The sequence below is a fragment of the Alternaria dauci genome, chromosome 6 (genome assembly GCF_042100115.1).
Source record: "Alternaria dauci strain A2016 chromosome 6, whole genome shotgun sequence".
Classification (NCBI taxonomy): domain Eukaryota; kingdom Fungi; phylum Ascomycota; class Dothideomycetes; order Pleosporales; family Pleosporaceae; genus Alternaria; species Alternaria dauci.
In genome coordinates this window covers 702,536-724,006 of record NC_091277.1, presented here as the reverse complement: position 1 = coordinate 724,006, position 21,471 = coordinate 702,536, and the positions used below count along the sequence as shown (strand labels likewise).

Sequence of the window (21,471 nt, the reverse complement as noted above, 5' to 3'; positions counted from 1 at the left end):
CCGCAGCCACATCTTGCACGCGACACGCGAACTTCGCACACGCCGCCAAAGTGTTCGCATCAATCTTTCGAAGGGCGTCTTCCCCCCGCAATCTATCCTTATTCTCCGTACCCATCGCTGCTGCGGCATCGCATAACCAGCGCGTATCACCAGTAGCGGGGCTCTCGACTGCATCCACCCTTTCAAAACAACAGTCGCGAAACATGCATTCAAAACTAGTCAGTAAGTAGTGCACAAGTATCTTGTGGCTGGAAGAGTGCTAACAGTCTGCAGTTATTGGGTAAGCTTTGCGATCGACGGCATGACTAGGAGGAGGATGCTAACATGCACAGCTCGGGGCCAGCAGGCCACACCGCAGCTATCTACGCTGCGCGAGCAGATCTGAACCGTAAGACGATGTGTCTCGACTTGTTTTAGAAACATGCTAACAATGCGCAGCCGTCATGTACGAGGGGTTCATGGCTCTCGGTATAGCCGCAGGTGGACAATTGACCACAACAGACGAAGTCGAGAACTTCCCCGGTTTCACCAAGATTGGAGGCGGAAAGCTCATGGTCAGTAAACCCATGCGACAGCCACGCGCCAACTAGTACTAACAGTCTATAGGAGCAAATGCGCGAACAATCTGAAGCCTGTGGCACCGAAATCATCTCCCAGACCGTTGCAAAGGTCGACCTCAAGGCGCGCCCCTTCAAATACTGGTTGCACCCCATGGGTGATGAGGAGGAGATCGAGGAGGAGGAACACACCGCCGATGCTTTGATCATCGCGACCGGCGCAAAGGCTAGGAGGTTAGATCTCAAGGGCGAGGACAAGTACTGGGGTAACGGTGTATCCGCATGCGCCGTGTGCGATGGCTCTTTGCCCATGTTCCGCGAGCAGCCACTGGTCGTTATCGGAGGTGGTGACTCGGCGGTAGAAGAGGCCCTGTATCTCACCAAGAAGGCGAGCAAGGTTACTGTACTCGTCCGAAGAGATCAGCTACGTGCCAGCCGAACAAACGCCCGCCGGTTGACAACGCACCCCAAGATTGAGGTCATGTACAACACTAGCGCGACCGAGATCAAGGGCGAGGACAAGAAGAACGGTCTGATGACACAACTAGTGGTCAAGAACAACGTCACAAAGGAGGAGCAGACTCTCGACGCAAAGGGTCTATTCTACGCCGTCGGACACGACCCCGCCACAGAGCTGTTCAAGGGACAGCTTGACATGGACGAGGACGGCTACTTGATCACCAAGCCCGGAGAGGGTCTCACGAGCGTCGAGGGTGTCTTCGCGGCTGGTGACGTTCAGGACAAGCGGTATCGCCAGGCTATTACCAGTGCGGGATCTGGCTGCATTGCCGCTCTCGAGGCGGAGAAATGGCTTGCCGAGCAAGACGACAGCGTCGGCAACGAGCTCGAGACGGAGAACCAGGCCGAGAAGTCGCAAACAAACGGCGTCGTACCCGAGTACCGGTCCAACCCTCTTCTATAAACGAAACACTCGCTACATCATCACAATCACCAACTTGGACCACGTTTGGGCCATTTTTGGTATACCTCGCATGGAAAGGGCACGGGCATCTCATTGTTTAGCGCATCTACGGAGAGTATGGGGACCATGTATAGACCTCGGCAAAAGGCGGTGCATTTCGGATAGAATCTTGAGCGGCTGATTTAGGGGTTTAGATAGAGCAGAGTCCTGACAATGAATGTCTTCCAACTGATATAGCGAATGGGTATCGTGTGTCGCGATTGAACTTCCTCCGAGATGGCTGTTCCTGGTATTGGAGAAGATGGCTACATGACAGAGCAACGCATTGGATGCATCGTCGATGAAACATGCATCGAAGTACTGAACGAAGGCACCAATCGTCGGGGCAGTGACTTTACCATGTCGGTGCGTGGAAGGCGCTGTAAGACTGCTGGTTGTGGTGGATGATGAGCAAGATAGATGACGCCTAGGTTGATAAGCATCAACGACCAATGCCGCTGGCTTTGAGGAGGTTGAGCGCACTCTCAAAGGCTTTAACCACGCTGATATCTACAACACATTAGTTGTGTAAAGGTGATGAAACAAAATTAGCTAGATCGTACAGTGATTTCGCTTGTTCTCTAGTTCCTCTTCAGAGTTCTGAACATATGTCATGCGTGTACGAAGCCTGATGCGAATGTTAGTTGGTCACACGACGTTGCAGAAGGCATGCTTACCTAGAGTAGGTCCGATCGGTCTCCTTCTCATGTCCTGAATTCGCCCAGACACTGAAATACTAGAAAAGAAATTAGTTTTATAACTAGAGATCAGATAGAGATATTAGTACATTCATAAGACTTTCCCATTCTTGCATCAGTTCCTCTTCTTCCTTATGGCAACCATCCATAGCCTCATGGTACCGAACGTGAAGATCTTCCCAGTCAAAATCCTCGATTCTTCCTGCAGGGTCACTATCTTCATCGTCTGTTTGCTCTCCAGTGGTCGCATCCGCCTGGCCATGGATTTCGTCTTGCATGCGGTGGGCTGAAAATGGGCGCTCTGTGTCGTCCGAGTTCACACGTCTCACAGCTGGACGCGTTGCTTGGGCGTCCTCAGTGAGGGGTGGCTCTGATGTGCAAGCGGGATCAGTATCCATTTTGGGGGTTTGTGATACTGGAGTCAGTACTGGAGGCGAGGAAGGGAAGATCAGCAAAGTGTGAGACGGAAGAGGTGATTCAGATTCGTTGTCGGAAGTTCTGGTCATTGGCGATGCCTCCTGGCGGCGGTCAGTGCTGTGCGTAAGTGGAGTGATCGCGACCGCGTCTTGTCATCATCAAAAAGATAATCGACGCGTGAAGTCAGCCTTATCGGACTAAAGATTGCAATAGTAAAGGAAGAGTGGGTGTTTGTCCAGGTATGCGGTATGCACGTGCACTAGCGCGGTCCGTTTTGATCAGTCGCGGCATGACGTTGGAAGGAGCGTCTGACTAGCAACTCGCGCCTCTGCCTGAGTACCGTCTCAGTTACACAGCCTTTTCACTCACCTTGATCCGGCTGCTTGACTTATGCCTCATGCCAAACAAGGGCAGCGACAATATTCACGCAGCATAGATATTCACCGTCCACCCTACTGGCTGGTCCCCATGGATGCATAGGCACTCGCCAGCCCCCTCGACGAATCACTCCAACCATGGTCTCGCTGTACCTTCCAGACCTACCATCCTACTACGGCTTTTCTGGAGGCGAAATCACATAGCATAATTTGCACTCAACCATGGAGTGCGACATTTGTGGCAGAGACGGCGGCCTGGGCCAGCCGTTCCACTGCATGACCTGCGCCCGCTCATACCTCGAACAGCCCCGCATCCAACTCGCAAAGACGCTGATAGACCGCGATGCCGTCGAGAAGCACGTCAAGGCCATCATAAACGGCTCGGAAGACAAAGCGGTCCAGCATGTTTCCCTCGCCGACTCGAAAGGAGGCCTTTTGGTCGACCGGCAGGAGTGTACGAACAATCTGAACTGGCAACGGACGAAAGCGGAGACGGCGGAGATTCAGGAGCGATTAGGCATGATATCAGAGCACGCTGATAAGCTTCGGCGACAGATGGAAGCCACAAGGAAGCAGCTTGAGGCCAAGCGCGCAGCGAACGCGCAAAGGAAGTCAGATCTCTCATCCGCCACATACGGCATCGAGTCGCGGCGGGCGAACGAACTGGACAAGGTGCAACAGAGAGTCAAGAGGACCGACTACAACGCAGACAAGATGCATCATGACACCATAGACCTGCGCATGCAGCTATGCACGACTGCTGCGAAGCTCGCAGGACTGAAGATGCAGCGACGAAAGACTAGGGACGGTGGCATCAAAGAGGTCTTTAATATAGGGCCTGGTGCGCGCCTGCGGATCCACGACCTACGAGATCTGAACGGTACGTTTCCGTCACGCCTACGAAGATGTTATGCTAATGATGGAACAGACGTCGCACCTGACGGCCTATCCGCCTCCCTGGCTGCCGTAGCCCAGCTTCTCGTTCGCGTCGCTGCCTATTTGGGTATTCGCCTCCCTGCCGAAATCACACTGCCCCATAGTGACTATCCTCAACCTACCATCTTCAGTCCAGCATCTTCGTACCAGGGGAAAAAAGTGCCTTTCCCCGGCTCAACACCGTCGCATTCATCCAGCGCTAGTCCAGAAGCCTCGCGCACGCTTGAGACACGTATCCATCTTCCGAAGCCACGCGCACTGTTCGTCGATCGCCCGTTGAGTCACCTGTCGGCCGAAGATCCTCCAGCATACTCATCCTTCATCGAAGGCGTATCCCTGCTTGCGTATGATGTGGCCTGGCTATGCCGAACACAGGGCATGAAGGACAGCTTCAAACAGTGGGAAGATACCTGTTCGATAGGTCGCAACCTGTATCGACTACTGATCGCACAGGAATCATACAATCCCCAGCGCCTTGAGAACCCGTTCGACAAAGACATCACTGCTTCAAAGTCTTCCAGGTCGATCCTGCGCAAGTCACCTGTAGGCTTCGGACAACTTTCACATGCCACTTCACATTCTTTTCTCGGCATCGCTGAGAACGCCCAGTACATCAGCGGATGGGGCTTGTCTCCAACCAAGATTGTTGACGAGCTGAAAGGGTTCCTACTTGCTGAGCAACAGGCACAAGAATGGGACGTGCTCAACCAGAAGGAATGGGAAGACATGGAGAACCTGATTGCTGAAGACCCGGTTGTGGTTGGCGAGAAGAGGCGTGGCAACACAGGCTTGGACGATGGACGCAGCTACCTTACGTCTACTACGACGAATGGAAAGCCTCTGCCATTGCGGAAAGGGGATGTATCTGAGAGCGAACAGACTGCGCGAAAGAAAGGCATAAGTGGATACGTGAAGCTCAAGAGCAGACCAGAGGAGGATGCATACTGAGCATCAACCATGATACCCTAAGATACCCATAGACATTTGCGCTCTCGTAGACACATTGATACCTCGACCTTTGAATTTGATTAGGGTGCGAATCACATGCCTTTGGCTTGCATGGTTGAGACGTGCTTACGTATCTTGAATCGTATACAGCTTTTCGCCCGAGCAACCTTCTGTCCTTGGTGGCGCCCGCAGCGCGATGTGTAATCAACGGCTGCCAAGGCCGTCACAAGGCGGGTCGGTCGGGGAATACTATGACACCATCGCCGCTTGCTCACGAAACCAACGCGCGCTTGGGCCGAGCCGTACCTGCCACGATTGGAGGGCCAAACGTGGTTTGGTGAATATGTTGCTGAGAAATGTCAGATGCTGAACGGGGCCTGTTGGGTATAAGAAGGTAGGAGTCAGGAAGAATCGTCTCCCTTGCCATCATCTCCACTTGAAAGGAAATTCTGCCAGAAAGAATTATTCTCGTTCGCGCCATCACGGTCAACGGCACCACCGACAAAAAGCACGCTAGGATTTGTGGCTAGAACAATAATTTATCCATAGACGTCAACACCCTGGAGCCCTGAACTTTGTTCTTGATCATTCTGCTCCGACTCCATTTTGTCATTCAAGTCCTCTCACACCCCCAACTCGACTCGGCTGCCCAGAGAGCATTCACAAGAGTAGCAAAATGACGGTTCCGGAACACCCCATTGACACCCCGCCACGCGCGCCATCGCCAGTTCACGGATTCGGTACGCTCGCCGTACACGCCGGAAGTCCTCATGACCCTGTCACGGGAGCTGTAATTGAATCTGTACGTAATACCAGCGTATCGTTTGACGGGCGCATAGCTGACCAAGGCAGATCTCGCTGTCGACAACCTTTGCGCAATCAGCCGTTGGGAAGCCGGTAGGCGAATACGAGTACTCGCGCTCGTCAAACCCCAACCGGTACGTGTCTGCGACACCATTTACAATTTGCAATGCTAATGTGCTTCCAGCGACAACTTTGAGAAAGCCGTCGCCGCCCTCGAACATGCCCGCTATGCGCTCGCATTCTCCTCCGGTTCCGCTACTACAGCCAACATCCTCCAGTCGCTCGCTGCAGGCTCCCACGTCGTTTCCGTCTCAGACGTCTACGGAGGAACCCACCGTTACTTCACAAAGGTAGCCTTGACGCACGATGTCAAGGTTACCTTTAGCCCGAGCATCGAGATTGACATTGCTGAGCTCATCCGGCCAAACACAAAGCTCATCTGGATTGAGTCGCCGTCGAACCCCACTCTGACGCTGGTGGATATCCGCAAGATCTCGACCATTGCGCACCAGCACGGCATCATGGTAGTTGTGGACAACACCTTTATGAGCCCGTACGTTCAGAACCCCCTGGACCATGGCGCGGATATCGTCGTGCACTCAGTCACAAAGTACATCAACGGACATTCCGATGTCGTCATGGGCGCTGCCGCCTTCAACTCGGATGCGCTGTTCGAGCGGCTATCTTTCCTCCAGAACGCCATTGGTGCTGTTCCCTCGGCATTCGACTGCTGGCTCGCACACCGCGGTCTCAAGACCCTGCATCTCCGCGCTCGGGAAGCCACTAAGAACGCTACTGGTGTTGCAAAGGCCCTCGAAGCCTCACCACACGTCGTATCCGTCAACTACCCCGGTCTACCTTCTCACCCACAACATCACATCGCGTTGAAGCAGCACCGCGATGGAATGGGTGGCGGCATGCTGTCCTTCCGTATCCAGGGCGGCCATGCAGCTGCAGAGCGCTTCTGCCAAGCAACCAAGATCTTCACACTGGCTGAGTCGCTGGGTGGTGTAGAATCGCTGGTAGAAGTACCCAGTGCCATGACACACGGCGGTATCCCCAAGGAGCAGCGTGAAGCCGCTGGTGTCTTTGACGACCTCGTCCGCATCAGCTGCGGTGTTGAGGACGAGGCAGATCTTGTCGCTGATGTCAAACGAGCACTTGAGGAGGCCGTCGTTGGTCCTAAGATCGCCAACGGAAAGGCTTCCAACAATGCTGCTCTCGCTACGCAGTAATTTGTCTGATAGGCTTTCTGAATTTTCAATGCGCAAAAAGGAAGTGCTTTGATGAGCATATATGGATAGATGGCGTTTTCTTGGTATGGGCTCATAACCCTCATGATGGATATGATATCAGCGATGTTCTTATTGAATAGCATAGTGTTGCAATACAACACGAGTTTACCTAGGCTGTTCGCCCCGATGTAATTGTGCCTTTGGTTCTCTGTACACTGAGCACTACACTGACGCCAGTACAGTCTTGGAGCTTGGGAGGTTATGCCGCCTAGTAGGTCTGACATACAAGAAGTTGAACGATCGTAGGAACAATGCCGCGTGAACGCTATTTGTACCTGCTGAAGCGTAAGACTGCCAGGCAAGGGAGCAGAACGAGGTAAACGTGGACGCTATTAGGAATCAGGCGGATAACTTCGATTGCGATTCAGATACGTATATGGCACAGCATTCCTGCAGTGGAAGTCCTTTCTGCTCTCTTCAATCCCTAAGATTCTTCCATACCAAAGAGAGCCACAGTTCAATATCTCAGGGCATACTCAATTTCATCAAGGCGACAATCAAGCTCTGTTCGTATAAAGCAACGCACCACGTAACCTGACAACGCCTTGCTAACACACCCGCAAAAACGAGGAGAAGAATGAAGAACTAGGCCACACAAACTGGCTGCTCAACAATCACAATGTCGAAACGCAGAAAGAAATTTCCAAGTTTGAAAAAGACTTGAGCAAGGAATTTGCCAAACTTGGCATGGAACATGCCAGCCCCACAGATTCACGGCCAAATGTACCGCCATTTCTTCGCGAGTCGCCTGCCGTAAGACATGTCCCTCTGGCTCACCCGCAGTCGTACAAGCCCCCACGACCGGCAGGCCCAATTGCAACGCCATTCTACCTTGCTGCTCGCGAGTCTCCACAGCTAAACCTAGATTTTGTGATACCGGGCTTCCAGGGTGAGACGCTGGAAGTGACTGTAAACCATATAGATTTGGCGTTCATTCTGCAGCAGACTCTGCGACGGAGGGGGTGGAGCGAAGAGATGACGAAGAAAGGGGTCGAAGATTTCCTAGCGCAACCTATGATGAAGGTAGCGTGGAGAGGTAGGGAAGGAGAGTTTGGAAACCTATCATAGTGCCTATTGAAGGGTTTGAGTTGTAAGGTACTTTCAATTCGGGAAATTTAGTCTAGAATAAAACAGGATTTGGTATCTTGACGCCGGTCTATACATGCTAATGTCGGTAAAGGGCTGTTCAATCGTCTTTGTGCTTTTCATCAAAAGCCAGCATGAGCCCCATAGCCCGCTCGTAGGTCCACATTGTGACGGCGCTGGCTGGTGCAGCCTTGAGTAGACTGACTGTCAAGCCACGGTACATGCCTCGTCTACCTTCATGCTTCCATATATGCGCAATGGTGCTGATGACACCGTTGTAGGTTGGTATGTTCCGATGCACGTATCGGTCGCGCATAGGCCCTTGAACTTGCAGTCGCTTGCGTGTGGTGTCGAGCGGGTAGACGGCGGTCTTGGACAGAACGCTCGCGATGACGCCGGCGACGGCATCTGAACTTCCGAGTGGTAACGGCATGGGTGAGGAGGCGGTAATGGGCTTCAAGCTCTCGTAGCTGGCGAAGAAGAGGCCCATGTAGGGCACAATCTGGCTCACGCCTGCGCCGAGGCCGCGAAAGAACCCCCGAGGTCCTTCATGCTGCGCGATATGCTTCACCGAAGCTATGATGGAGGTATAGACGCGATCTTTTCCCTGGGCAGCAAAGCGCGTGCGCAGAAGATCGAGCGGGTAGGTCGCTGTTGTAGCAGCAGCACCCGCACTCGCACCGCTGATGAAGTTTGTGACAGAACTAGGGAGCGTGTATGGTGCGGGTATAGACTCTAGCCAATGTGAGACATACTTATAGGCAGAGAACTGGGCACTGCCGTATGTCAAGTACATCAGCTCCGCAGGTATGTTGCCCTTCCATAGTCCTGTGACACCCTCCTCACGAAGGATCTGCTTGAGGGTGCCCAGTGTTCCTTTGTAGACAGGTCCCTGGACATGTTGAACGCTGAGAGGGTCGGAGAGGGAGTGGATCTGTAGTTGCAGGCGGATCTTTATGACGTCGAGGGGGGCTATCACGAAGCTGTGGCCATGTCAGCACTATACACCAACAAGAGGGTGTGGACATACCGCGATACCAGGCCGGCAACCGCACCTGCGACAACAACCTGTCGCTGGGAGCCCTATCAACCACATCAGCCTGCGCCTGCCAGTCTGCCACGTCGCGAAACTGTGAAGATAGACAAGCTCCTACCTCATGCTTCAGCTGTGCGACACCCTCAGACATGCGCTCAGCGCGTCAAGCAACACACGTGCTATGTCCACGCGCGTTATTAGCTACCAACCGCCGGTTGTCGGTATGACACGTTTAATTGCAAACGTGCCGGGCAAAGGGTGGGTAGAGACCTCGGTTTACGGGTTGATTGTTTCCACCAAGCTCCCTGACTGTGAAAAGCAAGCGTCCCCGCCGAATTCCGTCACTGCCAACAGCTGCGACCGACCATGTCTTCATACATCACCACGAGGTTACCACGACAAAGTCTAAGATTGCAGGTTACCGCTTCCTCTCGCAAGGCTCCGATCGCTGCTCAGCGACGGCGCTTCTTCTTCAATTCCTTTTGGCGATCACCTAAGCCGGCCGAGCATGCTGATTGGAGCCCCGCTACCCATGGTCCCTTTCGGCCAACCAAACAACAGGAACAGCTGCAGCAAGAACAAGACTTGAGACAGACCAAAGAGCGGGAGCTTCTCATTAACCATGATTCGGACATTGGCCAACTCGATGGCAGCCCCGCCAAGAGGATTGCTGTAGAGATCGATGGACATGCCAAAATCTTCGACGCTGTGTTTCTCCGCGACAGCTGCACGTGTGCACAATGCATGGACCCTGACAGCAAGAACAAGCGCTTTCAGACTTCAGACATACCGGAAAATCTCGAGGGCAGCTGCAAGTCAGTCGTCGATGAGGACAAAGGGACATGTATCGAACTTTCATGGAAGACAGATGTCAAAGGCTTCGGTCCGGAGCATCGCACACGGCACTCCATCGACTGGCTACGGCGTGCATTCAACACTGAAATCGAGTTGCGTGGTGGAGTACGACACGATGACAGAGTGTTTTGGGATCACAACAGGATCGTAAAAGACAACAAATGGATCGATTACGATAGCTACATGTCCCGAGAAGAAACACTCTTCGAAGCACTCACCCATCTCAACAGATACGGTCTCCTCTTCATTAAGAACGTACCAGAATCTGAGGAATCTGTCATCTCCCTCGCCTCCCGTATCGGTACCCTCAAAGACACCTTTTACGGCCGTACCTGGGACGTTCGCTCAAAGCCCAAAGCCGAGAACATAGCTTACACGCCCGATTACCTCGGTCTCCACATGGATCTCCTCTACACATCCAACCCGCCCCATCTGCAGCTCCTACACTCCCTCCGAGCTCGCACGCCAGGCGGCGAATCCTTCTTCTCCGACTCATTTGCCGCAGCACACCAACTCCGCCGGCAGTCTGAAGGCCATTTCAGAACCCTATGCACCTTCCCCGTGACATACCATTACCATCACCCAGCCTACCACTACCACTTCACGCGTCCGGTGATTGAGACATTCTCCTATCCCAACTACAGCGATCCCACCAATCTCGCCATTCGCCGCATAAATTGGTCTCCACCTTTCCAGGCCCCGTTCGAGGCACGCATTGGCAGCGGCAACTCCACGTCGCTTCGCTCATTCATTGCTGCTTCGCATGCATACGAGAAGCTGCTTAGTGCGGAAGAGAATCTGTACGAGTACAGGTTGAATGAGGGTGAGTGTGTCATCTTCGACAATAGGAGGGTGCTGCATGCTAGGAAGGCTTTTGATGCTACAAAGGGTGAGCGGTGGCTCAAGGGCGCGTATGTTGATGACGACGTCTTCTTCAGCAGGTTGAGGGTCCTCGAGGAGAAGTTTGAGGGCAAATGGGTCGCTGATGGTGTGGTTCGACATGCCGTGAAATAGAGGGTGGGGCTGCGTATTCTGTATACTATGAATATGACTTTGCTTCTGAACTCCGCTTTACCATGTGCACAGCTAATGGTGAATACTAGTGATATTACTTGATCTCAATGTAGACTATCGGCAATATCCATAAATATTTTTCATTTGTAACCCAAGAATAACTTGTGATATGTAAAAGGGCTCGGCCAAAATGCAGATAACGGAGGATGAATCCATAGTGCGAATAGTCCACCTTTTCAATCTATTGAGTAGCAGAACCCATGATGGCGCAATCATGAACAGTGACGTACAGGTGACTCCCCATTGACCTGCTTTTAGTCAAACCCAGTCATCATTCCTCTCACAGAATGCCCGATCACGTCTCCATAAATGAGAACTCCAAGGCCACGCGTTCGTCCAGACCACATCGCAGCCACTGTTCAATCTTGTTCTGTCGTTCCTCAAGGTCGGCCCTGAGACCACAGTCCCAACCGAATTCAGTTACCCTGACAGATCGAAGTCCTGGAAGTACATCGGACAACGAGTGAAACTGGCGGTTTTCAAGTTCTATCATGTTGTCGAAACAGCATGAGATACATATTGATATGCTTAGTGCACGGATAGCTTGACGTTGGCTCGCCGTACAATAGTTGACGACGGACTTGCGAAATGCGCTGAAACCGTGGAATATGAATGTGTTGAGAGAGAACGGAAGTAGTCTGGTTTCTTTGTAAATCTCGCGGCAGACTCGGAGGAGAGCGAGTCGCTGCTTGGGTTTGGCATTGCGCAGTGCAGTACCACCGGAAAACTGGTAGACGTCTTCGTCAAGGACGTATTGATAGATCTCGTTTCGAATCTCTCCAGGAAGACGTAGAAGCGGTGACATGCTGGAGTCGGTGTGTTTCGTCATGTTGGATGTGGTCTCGAAAAGATGGAAAAGTAACTGCAGGTGCCAGGAAAACCGATATACAGGTCAAAGTCTTGATGGAGAGACGGCGGAATCGATGAGGCGCAGTCGACAGGTTGAATGTGGTATAGTGGTATAGTGGTATAGTGGTCAGAGTGAGACAAGGAACGAGGAAGATAAAGTAGGACAAGATCCCCCGCTCTAGACGACCCCACAGGCCAAGTGAAAAAACAGCGCACGAGGGAATGTATGGCTGGTGGGCATTCTTTGATGTCACCTACGGACATATAGTACGCACTTGGCCCTCACGCTAGTTTACTTTCACTACTGCCGTGCTAGAGAACAACATCTACCAGATCCACCTAGGTCAATATGACAACTTCCTGTACGTTTCAGAGCAGGTTGAGCATGATTTGCGAATGACTACCAGCAGAAGTTGAAGTCCGGTTAGCTTTTGAGATCTTTCCGCAGCCTTTCTTCAGATGCCACTCCGATGAAGAGACAATGCATCATGACGATCTCCAGAGTCTGGGCCGGGTACGTCAAAAGGAGTCTCCGCGCCTTTGGGTGTACATGTCGCAGGTTGGGCTGAAGTTTGGAGAGCGAAACACAATCACACTCCTTGAGATATCGCACAATAGCGATTGCCTTGTCCATGTCGATCCCCCCTGCATGAGTCTTTCGAATAGCCTGAGACTTGGCAGAGCTCAGAGCTCGGCTGGAGGCGTGAAATTTGCATCGGAAAAGTAAATTCTGAACATTTGGTGCGGTACCGTAAAAGTCACCTTCTGAATCCGGCAACGCAGAACAAGTTGTTCGTGCGCTCCTTTGTACCGTGGCGACCTACAGAGTAAGCGCGGATACACGCTTTCCCTTCTAGGGTAAAGGAGGGCGTTGCTCGAAGCCTGGCGCCAGTCCGTCTTCTCACTGCAGTCTGTGTGTGCGTTGTCCACCTCAGAGACTCTTGCCTCTCGGTATCCAGTCTCTCGTACAAGCTTTTTCACGGATTTACCTTTGATATTTCACGCAGCAGCCTGTTGTTTCTTCTTCTTCGAGTACAACACAGCTTTGTGTCTCTTCTCCTCGAAGCCAGCAGACTCGCCTCGATGGCCTTCCATCCAACAGTTCTGGCAATACAAGTCCCCATCACAACCCAAACACTTTAGAGTCGCATCGTCCTGACAGATGATACACCATGTGTCAACCTCGTCGTCGATCTGCTTCTGTAAATTTGTGGATACGGGCGGCTTTTTGGTGGGTGCGAATGATGGTGCAGAAGGGAGACCAAGGGAATCTGTCTGTGACGATGAAGGGGCAGCTAGGGCGGCCAGGCGTGCGGTAAAAGCGTCTTCGATGGCTTGACTGCGCGCAAAGTCGTCTTCGGGCAGGGTATTCGGGGCGGAGGGAAGTGTAAAGCCATCGTCCGTAGTGTTCTCTTCTGCTTTGCTCTTTTGGCCTCCCGAGTCTGACCTGTCGTCTTCAGATGGAGGAGAAGGAGGGTCGTACTTTTTGCTAATCTCCAGTTCTGCCATGACTCTCGCTATCACATCGTCTGCCTCATCATCTTCGGTCATCTTCTTCTTGTCTTCGTCGCCTTCTTCTTCTTCGTCTTCCGTGTCTTCATGGGCTCTGCTGACCTCTCCACTTCCAACATTGATTTCAATGCTCTCCCAGTCCGTAAGCTCCTCCTTCGACGGTTGACCACGTTTCCCATTCCCGCTTCGCGACTCTTGTGCCCGGCTGTTCACTACTTCTGGTAGTATCTTGCGCATATCTTTCAGCAGCTTTCCAACATCCTGTTGCTCCTCTCTAGACACGTCCCATTCTTTTCGGTCACCCACGGCGCCGTTAAGCTCACCGAGCAACTCCTCCAGACTCTTTTCGTCTTCCTCATTGAACTCTATATTCGAGCCTCCTACACCCTGGGCTATGCCTTCTAGGTAGCTCGGTGCTCCTGGCGCTACGAATGGTGCGCCTGCGTTGTTCGTGGACGTGGTACGTGACGGCTGTGGCGAGCCCGAGGGCGACGCGCTACCAAGACGTGCGAAGCGGGCAGCGAGGTCATCAGTGGGTTTCGAAGGGTTCGCAGGCGCTATTGACGCGCTGTAGTTCGTGTTGAGGCTGACGGAGGATTTCTTGAGCGCGTTGAGGCGGGCGAGGAGGTCATCGTCTGTCGAGCTGGGATCGGACATTGCTGGGAAGCAGACAGTAAATAAAGAGATGTGTAGATAAAGACGGCAAGTGCCTAGGTTGTAGCTTCTACTGTCGGCTGCTTATGACGCGGTGCTGCATAGAGCTTGAGGCTCGGGAGTGAGCGGAGTTGGCTGTGGGGGAGGGGCGAGCTAGGTAGGTATCCTGAACCATAGTTCATCCCTCGCATATTCTACACTTTGTACCGTACAAGCGCTGTAACAATTCTTCATAAGGAAGCCTAGCTACAATTGAACCTCAGATCGGTACAATACTGTGCGATCGGGCCGGCGTCACTCGAGATGGCTGTCATGGACCCCATGTCTTCACATGCCAGATGCGGCCCCGCTTTCGTCATACACGAAGCACCGAGCCCATGCATACATCTCGCCATTGCGTGCTCTTACACTATTCCCAACTCATAGTGTAACCATTGCTTTTGGCTTGTACTCTGTTCACCTACATAAGCACAGCAATCCCAACTCCAGTCAGTAGACACATTGGATCTCTCAAACCCACCTATCCTGTAGCCAAAGCATCAACCCCAGCCATGGCTCTTGCACCCAAGTTCGCCGGCCAGAAGCTCGCTTCCAGTGCCATCCAGCCAAAAGCTGTTCACACCCTCGAGATCTGTACGTCTCCAATGCTCCTGTCTTCCCTCAAGCAGAAAACCCACATTTCCCAATCCCTCCAAAGTCCCACCAACCAAACTAACATCTACACCTAGACCTCGACTATGTCTGTCCCTTCTCCGCCAAGCTGTTCAAAACAATCTACGGTACTCCGCTCCGCAAGACACTATTGGAAAAGTACTCCGACCGCGTCGTAACAATCTTCCGCCAGCAAATCCAGCCCTGGCACCCCTCCTCCACACTCGTCCACGAAGCCGGCTACGCCGTCCAAAAGATCGATGCGTCCAAGTTCTGGGATTTCTCAGAGAAGCTATTCGACCAGCAAAAAGACTTCTTCGATGTCAGCCTGGTGAATGAAACGAGGAATGCGACATACAAGAGGCTTGCGAAGATTGCTGGGTCTGTTGGTGTCGACGAGGGCAAGGTCTATGGATTGCTGGAGATAAGTGACAAGCCCGGCGAGGACGGGAGTCTGAACTCGGGCAACAAGGTCACGGACGATGTCAAGGTACAGGTCAAGGCGAATCGACTAACCGGTGTGCATGTGACGCCTACGGTCGTATTCGACGGTGTGGTCAACAACGAGATTAGTAGTTCGTGGACGGTGGAGCAGTGGGAGGAGTGGTTGGAGAAGAATGCCAAGTGACTGCATGATAGTGAATCTGCCAAAGGAAAACTGTAATGTAGAAGACACAGTGAGCTATGCGAAGATGAAAGTGACATTCGATACTAGAAACACAAGTGGATATAGATGAAGAGTCGAGTCGGGTTATCATCCTTGAAAACGCCGCCAGCGCCGTCTCGGAAGAAAACCATGTCGTGCTGTGCAAGGCACGCCTTTTGCTGCACTCCTCCAAACCCGCAACGCGAACATGTCGAAACTAGAATGCGAGAAATCGTAGAAACCAACCCTTCGTCCCACTGTGACATCCAAGTTCACACAACGCCAAAGATGAAACAATGAGCGTCACCACCCAACCTCCTCTCCACAAACCATGTGACGAGCAAGTTAATCGAAACCATCTGCGCCGTCCATGTCCACATCCTCATCATCCGCCACCTTCCTGGGCTCCTCGAGATCCTTCTTGAAAGCGGCTTTCCTAGCATCGACATCGTCCCGGCTAAGATCCTTCATCCAGCTGGTGTTCCTTACAAGAATCTCCTGCACCCTCTCCCTGCGCTCATCGTTGAGCTTCTTGTACTCCTCAGCCGACTTCGGTACGGCTTCACTCAGGCCCGCGCGCACAGCGTCTGGCTGCACAAAGTACTGAACGCCACCATTGCCAAAGGGCTCGCTGTTGATGAAGGTCATGATGTAAGCGGAGGGACTGATGGACACGGTGATCTTGTCGCTGTGCTGGAGGTGATCGAATCGGTCTTCCTCTGATAGGTCCTCGGTTCTCGCCAAACGCTTCTTGAGGTAAGGGTAGTGTACGCGTGACAGGTCGACTTCCTCGGTGGGTTCCACGGCCATGTAGGAGGCGACGTATGCTCGCCAGCGCTTCACTCGGTCGAGCGTGTTGAATTCAAAGGTTGGGTCATCCTTCTTAAAAAGGCGCACATACGCTTCCATTTTGTTGAGGTTCTGAACCCTTGTTAATACGTACTCGTTGGAATGGGCGAGGCGTTCACTTACGTATGTGATGCGGTACGTGTCAGCATCCTTGGCAAACTTCTCGACCGCCTTTCTATAGCTGATCTCGTTCTTGTGAGTTGTAGTGTCGTTGACGCGATCTTTCCTGAAGAGATTGTAGATATCGAGGCTCTTATCCTTGTTATCGTGACTCACTACAGCAAGCGCGAATCGGACAAGCGAGCTGAGCAGCCTGTCGAACGAGTATAGTTGCCATCCAATCTGGAGATAGTACCTGCGTAGCGTCTCCTCGATAAAGTTCATGTCCACATCGCCAGTTATCTGTTCTGTGAACATGTCGAGCAGCTGCTGATAGTAGTTCGCTGACGGTGATGTGTCTTTGAAGAAGTCTTCAGGCTGCTTGTCAAGCATCTTCAACTTCTGCGCTGCCTTGGGCTCTTTGGCGCGATTGATGACCTTTCGGACCTCCTCTTCACTCTCTTTGAGCTTCAACAGTCTTTCATAAAGCATGACGAACATACGGAAGAAGCAGTAGATGGACGCATTCGAGTACATGTTGTACTCTACGCGTTGGTAGGGTTCCTCATGCTCGAATTCCCTGTCGCCGAAAGCTGTAGGGGTAGTAACATACTCTATCCATTCACGTTTTGGTTGGTCTGCACGAGGGTTGGAGTTTGAGCTGTCACCAGCAGCCTCATCGTCCATGCCGGACGTATCTGGAGTGCTGTCCCGGCTCGCCGACGCAACACTGTCTTCCTTGTCCTTCCGTGGCTTGTTGTTGGGGTCGAGAATGGTGCGGCGGAGGTCGCCTTTCTTTCCTTTCTGCGACCGCTGAGAGACGTCGTCATCCGGAGAAGGTGTGTCCTCGCCAGAATCGTTTGGCGTATCGCGTCCCGAGGTCTGTACCCGTTGCTCGAACTTGGCGGTATCTATACCAAAGAAAAGAGGAACAAACTCTTTGATGAAAGGCACAACCTTCGCAAAGTCGGCACTGTTGTTGTTGTCGGCGAAAGTGAGCATCAATCGAGCTACATCGAAGAGTACTTCTTCATCCCTGAAGGAGAAGGCAAATTGGTAGTCCGGCTGAGATATCTCTTGAATCTGCTGGAGCCGCTTCTGTTCTTCGTACCGGACCTGGATCTCGTTTGTGAGTGATTTGGGCTGGAACTGTCGCTTGTCGGCCTGCTTCACTGTGATACTCTGGTGGTCCAACGATTTCCAAAAGATCTTTTGTGTTTGATCGCGCCAGACCTTCTCCCACTCACGCTGAGCGGCCTTCCAATCCTCAAGCTTCGTCTTCAGGCGATGGAGAAGTACGGGAACGACGCTCCAGGGCATAGCGAAGAGCTCCTTGATCACGTCCTTTCCCCTGTCGCGGCCGTAGATCTTCATGATGACACGCTTGTAAATCGTCTCACTCTGTCCACCAAGTCCAGGCGGCAGCGTGAATCCACTCCTGTCCTCTGGCTTCATCGTGAGAAGCTGGTTGGCGATTGGTTCAAGCTGCTGAATAGTGCGGCTGCAGGCCTCGATGTTGAAGTCGTAGTCATGGCGCTCCTCCTCGATTCGGTGCAAGCCCTCTTCAAACGTATTCTTGCGATGGGCGACGAAACCAGAATCTTCCGAGGCCCATGTCGGATGGGACGCCCACTCATCGTTTAGGACCGATCGGCACAGTTCATCGCGCCCACTACATACACGCTCACGCTCGCGCCTAGGAAGCAGACGATAGCTGGGACCGAGGCTGCGACAGTTCGATAGCGAGACACGGGAGTTTACGGTCTTGGGACGGGTCTTCTGTTGCTCTTCATCTTCGCCCATGAACTTCTTGAACCAGGCATAGAGTTCCTGGTTTCCACCGATGAACGATGCCGCACGGTAGATCAGCAGCTGCTTGTCGATCAAATCTTGCGAGTAAAGATTGCAGAGCTTCAGGAACTCATTCATTGTGTTCTTGTTTCCAATGAATTTCTTGACGCGGTCAAAGAATGCAAGCTCATCTTGATTGGGCGATGTAGTGGTCGTCGGTGGCATCGGCTCAGGCAGCGCAGGTGTCAGAGTAGGCGATACTGGTGGGCCATCGGAAATTGCCTGCTTTGCGCCATGTCCGGTTTTTGCGCGCTTCAACATGTTAGCGATGATCCAGTTATGTTGTCTTGTATTTCAGCTGGGGGAAAGCCGAATTTTAACTCGGGTTGAGGGGGGCGCAGGTTGGTGTCCCATGATCAAGCATAGTGATGATGATTGTGATGACAATGTTTGTGATGTGATGGGGTTGGAGCAAAATGAGGTACGACCGCGGAAAGGGAAGTGGAAGGGCTCAAGTAGAGACTATGGGCAATGCACGTGCCGCATAGAGAAAAAGAATGCCGTAACCTAACCGTGCCTGTAATAGTGGAAGATCGTTCACTTACCTTGTTGACGCTTCCCTGGTTGCTATAGCCGCCGCGTACGTTCGAGGTCGGTAGTTCTTGTGACATGGGCGCGGGCATGGGCGCAGCCACAGGCCCTTGTCGCTCGCGTTTCCTCTTGTTGTCGCGGTTTGCGGTAGGTGTAGGCGCGAAGTTGCCCATCGGTGGCAATCGAGATGTGTCCGCACGACCAGGAGTCTGTTGGTTGGCGGCCGCGCCATAACCGGATTCACCTCGTACGTTGCTGAGCATGACTGCGTCTTCGGCGGCATTCTTGGCAGCCTGCTGTTGCGCCCTGTGCTGAGCAGCTGATTCCGGAAGGAACTGCTTAAAGTCCTCAAGCAGATCAGGCGCGCCACCGAACAAGTGGGTGACTTGGGCGTATACGTCCTGGATGGGTTTCGATTCTCGCTGATAGGTCTGTAATATCTCCAAAAAGTTTTTGTAGATGTCAGGGTGAGCTGCGAATCGATTCTAAGTGACTGTTAGCATGTTGATGTCTAGATCCATGGCGGGTGCTGTTACCTTGATTTTGTTCACATAGCTAATGGCATGGTTGAACTCGACTGGTCCTCTCTTCTCAGCTGCCGGCCCGCCCATCTGTGGCAGCTGAGCAGCACCATTCATGGCTTGCCCTTGCATCGAGCTACCTGGATCAACACTTGGTGACATCATAGAGCGGCCAGTTGCAGCGGATACTGCGTTCTGTAATTGCGAAACTCCCCTCTGCTCTTGCTGGTGAGCCAGCGCGGCAGCCGATCCAGCAGGGTCAGGATGAGGACGCGAGGTAACCTCTGGCGAATGCGGCGATGGGCCCTGCTGGCCCTGTTGTTGTCCGTACAGAGGCTGTCCCAAGGTGCGGTTGTTTGGCGAGAACATGGATTCCTGTCCTTCAGGTCCCTGAGCCCGCTGTTGCTGAGGCCAAGGGCGTCCCTGAGCAGTCTCGTAGTAAGTGCCTTCGTGTTGCGGACCGTTATTACCGTTAACGGCATTGCTGCGTGGCGGCGACAGCGGTCTTGGCGCAGGCATAGTCGACACCATGGTACCCATTGGCGTCGTGACTCTAATGGCATTCGGGTCGCCGTTAGTGCCACACTCAATCTTGTAGCCGGGTGGCAGAAACGTGTTGAAGCCCTGGATCAAGGCCGGATTGCCTGCGAAAAGGGTCGACACCCTCTCAATGACTCCCGGAGTGTCGATCGCACCACTCTTGAAGTCTTTCATGATATCGAGGAATCGGTTGTACACATCGGGGTGGTCTGCGAACTGAACCTTGACCTGGTCCAGGTAGCTCAAGGCATCGTTGAGAATCGGCTGCTGTCCCTGGCCCATGGCCATGGATCCAGGAGGGCCAGCGAAAGGCATCAGCATCTGGGCCTGAGTAGGTGCCTGGACTGCATGCTGCATGCGTGGTGTAGTTTGCTCGTGTTGCGCGGGCGCATTGCCATACATGGGGCCACTCGGGGTGGGACCACCCATGGGTGGCGCGAGGGGTCCGTTCATCGGCCCAGACTGACCCAGCAAGCCGTTCGGACCGTGTATCGTGCGCGTCGATGGTGCCACTGCCACGGGCTGGTGTATTTGGATTGGCGCTGAGTGGTTCTGATGCGCAGCGTGCTCGCGCTGCTGTCGCTCATGTATCTCTCGGTCCCGCTGTTCCGTCTCGCGCTTGACAATCTCTTCTTGCTGGTGCATAGCGTGCGACTCCATCTCTCGGTCTCTGGTCTCGCGCTCGCGCATCTCGCGCTCTCGGTCAGCGCTGGCCTGCTCCGAAGTCGGCAAGTGTTGTTGTTGTTGTTGTTGCTGCTGCTGCTGCTGCTGCTGTAAAGTCTGCGATATGCCCGGTAATGAGTATGGAGGGGCCTGGGGGCCTTGTTGAGCCTGCGCTCCCGCGTCTGAAGATGGCGGTCGTTGGGCAGACATGTGAGGAGACGAGTGCTGGGGTTGCGCCGTCAGGCCTGGAAGCGTGGGGAGGTTCTGGCTGTGGGCCGTCGCGGCGTTTGACGAGTAGTATCCGCCAGCTGTGATGGGATTAGCAATGCGAACGGGCGCGTTGTTTGCCTGTGCGACGTACCAGATGGTGGTGGGAGTACTGGTCCCGGACCCTGTGCGGGCGACGCATGTGAGGGACCCTGTGGAGTCGCGTTGTTTGGTCTGTCACGGCGCTCAAAGTCAGCTTCAATCCAGTCAAAGGGTGGTGAGAAGAGGAGGGCAGAAGCATCTTCGCCCATCGTGTCTGTCTGTTATGGGGCAGTGGGTGGGGGGGCGAGTACGCACCCATAGGGACCCAGAGGCCGCGAAACCTGTCCTTGGCCCTGCTCTGTTTGCTGCTGGCCCTGGCCAACTGCGGCCGCCTGCGATGGCGGCCACCCGTCACGATGCGCTGGATTCATGTCCTCGGCTTTACCAGGCTCGCCGGCGATAAGGAAGCTTGCGTGACCGGTTCGGGCGTCGCGTTATCGTGTTTCGAGCGGATTAAAGGCCGCTGGAGCTCATGGACGGCCTGTAGCAGTGTGGCGAAGCTTGGTAGATGTTGTGTGTGGCGTCTCCAGAAGTTGGTCGCCCGCTGTTGATCAGGAGCAAAAGCGCGGCTGTAGCTGGTACGGCTGCCGAAGTCGCGTGGGCCCAACGCCGAAAGAGTGCTACACGAAGCTGGAGATGTACGCGACAGTCTCGGTTGGCTCAAAAAGCGCAATAGCGTGGGGACAGTCTAGAGTTGATGCGTTCTGATCATCCAAGGCCTTGTTCAGGGACCGTGTGGATTATCGTCGGCC

The 21,471-nt window shown here is 53.4% G+C and overlaps 9 protein-coding genes across 9 annotated transcripts; 5 read left to right on the top strand and 4 right to left on the bottom strand.

The window, feature by feature from the left end:
* Nucleotides 1–203: 203 nt before the first annotated feature.
* On the top strand, nt 204–1,479 carry ACET3X_006590 (uncharacterized protein; the record flags this gene model as incomplete). The annotated part of the gene is made up of 5 exons (XM_069452737.1): nt 204–222; nt 274–280; nt 333–388; nt 439–554; nt 607–1,479. The coding sequence occupies 5 exons, from the start codon at nt 204–206 to the stop codon at nt 1,477–1,479; spliced, it is 1,071 nt and encodes a 356-aa protein (XP_069305358.1).
* Nucleotides 1,480–1,960: 481 nt separating this feature from the next.
* ACET3X_006589 (uncharacterized protein) lies at nt 1,961–2,614 on the bottom strand (the record flags this gene model as incomplete). Its single annotated transcript, XM_069452736.1, has 4 exons — nt 1,961–2,028; nt 2,082–2,146; nt 2,196–2,254; nt 2,306–2,614. The coding sequence occupies 4 exons, from the start codon at nt 2,612–2,614 to the stop codon at nt 1,961–1,963; spliced, it is 501 nt and encodes a 166-aa protein (XP_069305357.1).
* Nucleotides 2,615–3,232: 618 nt separating this feature from the next.
* On the top strand, nt 3,233–4,894 carry ACET3X_006588 (uncharacterized protein; the record flags this gene model as incomplete). The annotated part of the gene is made up of 2 exons (XM_069452734.1): nt 3,233–3,890; nt 3,939–4,894. The coding sequence occupies 2 exons, from the start codon at nt 3,233–3,235 to the stop codon at nt 4,892–4,894; spliced, it is 1,614 nt and encodes a 537-aa protein (XP_069305356.1).
* Nucleotides 4,895–5,324: 430 nt separating this feature from the next.
* On the top strand, nt 5,325–7,121 carry ACET3X_006587 (uncharacterized protein). The gene is made up of 3 exons (XM_069452733.1): nt 5,325–5,696; nt 5,747–5,832; nt 5,883–7,121. Exons 1-3 carry the CDS (start codon nt 5,571–5,573, stop codon nt 6,931–6,933), a joined length of 1,263 nt encoding a protein of 420 aa, XP_069305355.1. The 5' UTR covers nt 5,325–5,570; the 3' UTR covers nt 6,934–7,121.
* Nucleotides 7,122–8,179: 1,058 nt separating this feature from the next.
* Nucleotides 8,180–9,266, bottom strand: ACET3X_006586 (uncharacterized protein; the record flags this gene model as incomplete). Its single annotated transcript, XM_069452732.1, has 4 exons — nt 8,180–8,783; nt 8,835–9,062; nt 9,110–9,162; nt 9,234–9,266. The coding sequence occupies 4 exons, from the start codon at nt 9,264–9,266 to the stop codon at nt 8,180–8,182; spliced, it is 918 nt and encodes a 305-aa protein (XP_069305354.1).
* A 215-nt stretch (nt 9,267–9,481) lies between these two features.
* On the top strand, nt 9,482–10,984 carry ACET3X_006585 (uncharacterized protein; the record flags this gene model as incomplete). Its single annotated transcript, XM_069452731.1, has 1 exon — nt 9,482–10,984. One exon carries the CDS (start codon nt 9,482–9,484, stop codon nt 10,982–10,984), a length of 1,503 nt encoding a protein of 500 aa, XP_069305353.1.
* A 1,908-nt stretch (nt 10,985–12,892) lies between these two features.
* On the bottom strand, nt 12,893–14,062 carry ACET3X_006584 (uncharacterized protein; the record flags this gene model as incomplete). The annotated part of the gene is made up of 1 exon (XM_069452730.1): nt 12,893–14,062. One exon carries the CDS (start codon nt 14,060–14,062, stop codon nt 12,893–12,895), a length of 1,170 nt encoding a protein of 389 aa, XP_069305352.1.
* A 548-nt stretch (nt 14,063–14,610) lies between these two features.
* ACET3X_006583 (uncharacterized protein) lies at nt 14,611–15,338 on the top strand (the record flags this gene model as incomplete). Its single annotated transcript, XM_069452729.1, has 2 exons — nt 14,611–14,692; nt 14,788–15,338. 2 exons carry the CDS (start codon nt 14,611–14,613, stop codon nt 15,336–15,338), a joined length of 633 nt encoding a protein of 210 aa, XP_069305351.1.
* Nucleotides 15,339–15,701: 363 nt separating this feature from the next.
* On the bottom strand, nt 15,702–20,928 carry ACET3X_006582 (uncharacterized protein; the record flags this gene model as incomplete). The annotated part of the gene is made up of 5 exons (XM_069452728.1): nt 15,702–16,277; nt 16,329–18,407; nt 18,701–19,171; nt 19,223–20,718; nt 20,772–20,928. 5 exons carry the CDS (start codon nt 20,926–20,928, stop codon nt 15,702–15,704), a joined length of 4,779 nt encoding a protein of 1,592 aa, XP_069305350.1.
* Between the last annotated feature and the right edge of the window lie 543 nt (nt 20,929–21,471).

Bases quoted from the DNA above. Each gene is read 5' to 3' on its own strand.
- ACET3X_006587 (XM_069452733.1), top strand. From the start codon at position 5,571: ATGACGGTTCCGGAACACCCCATTGACACCCCGCCACGCGCGCCATCG. The intron at 5,697-5,746 runs GTACGTAATACC...TGACCAAGGCAG, and splicing joins CGGGAGCTGTAATTGAATCT to ATCTCGCTGTCGACAACCTT. The intron at 5,833-5,882 runs GTACGTGTCTGC...ATGTGCTTCCAG, and splicing joins CGCTCGTCAAACCCCAACCG to CGACAACTTTGAGAAAGCCG.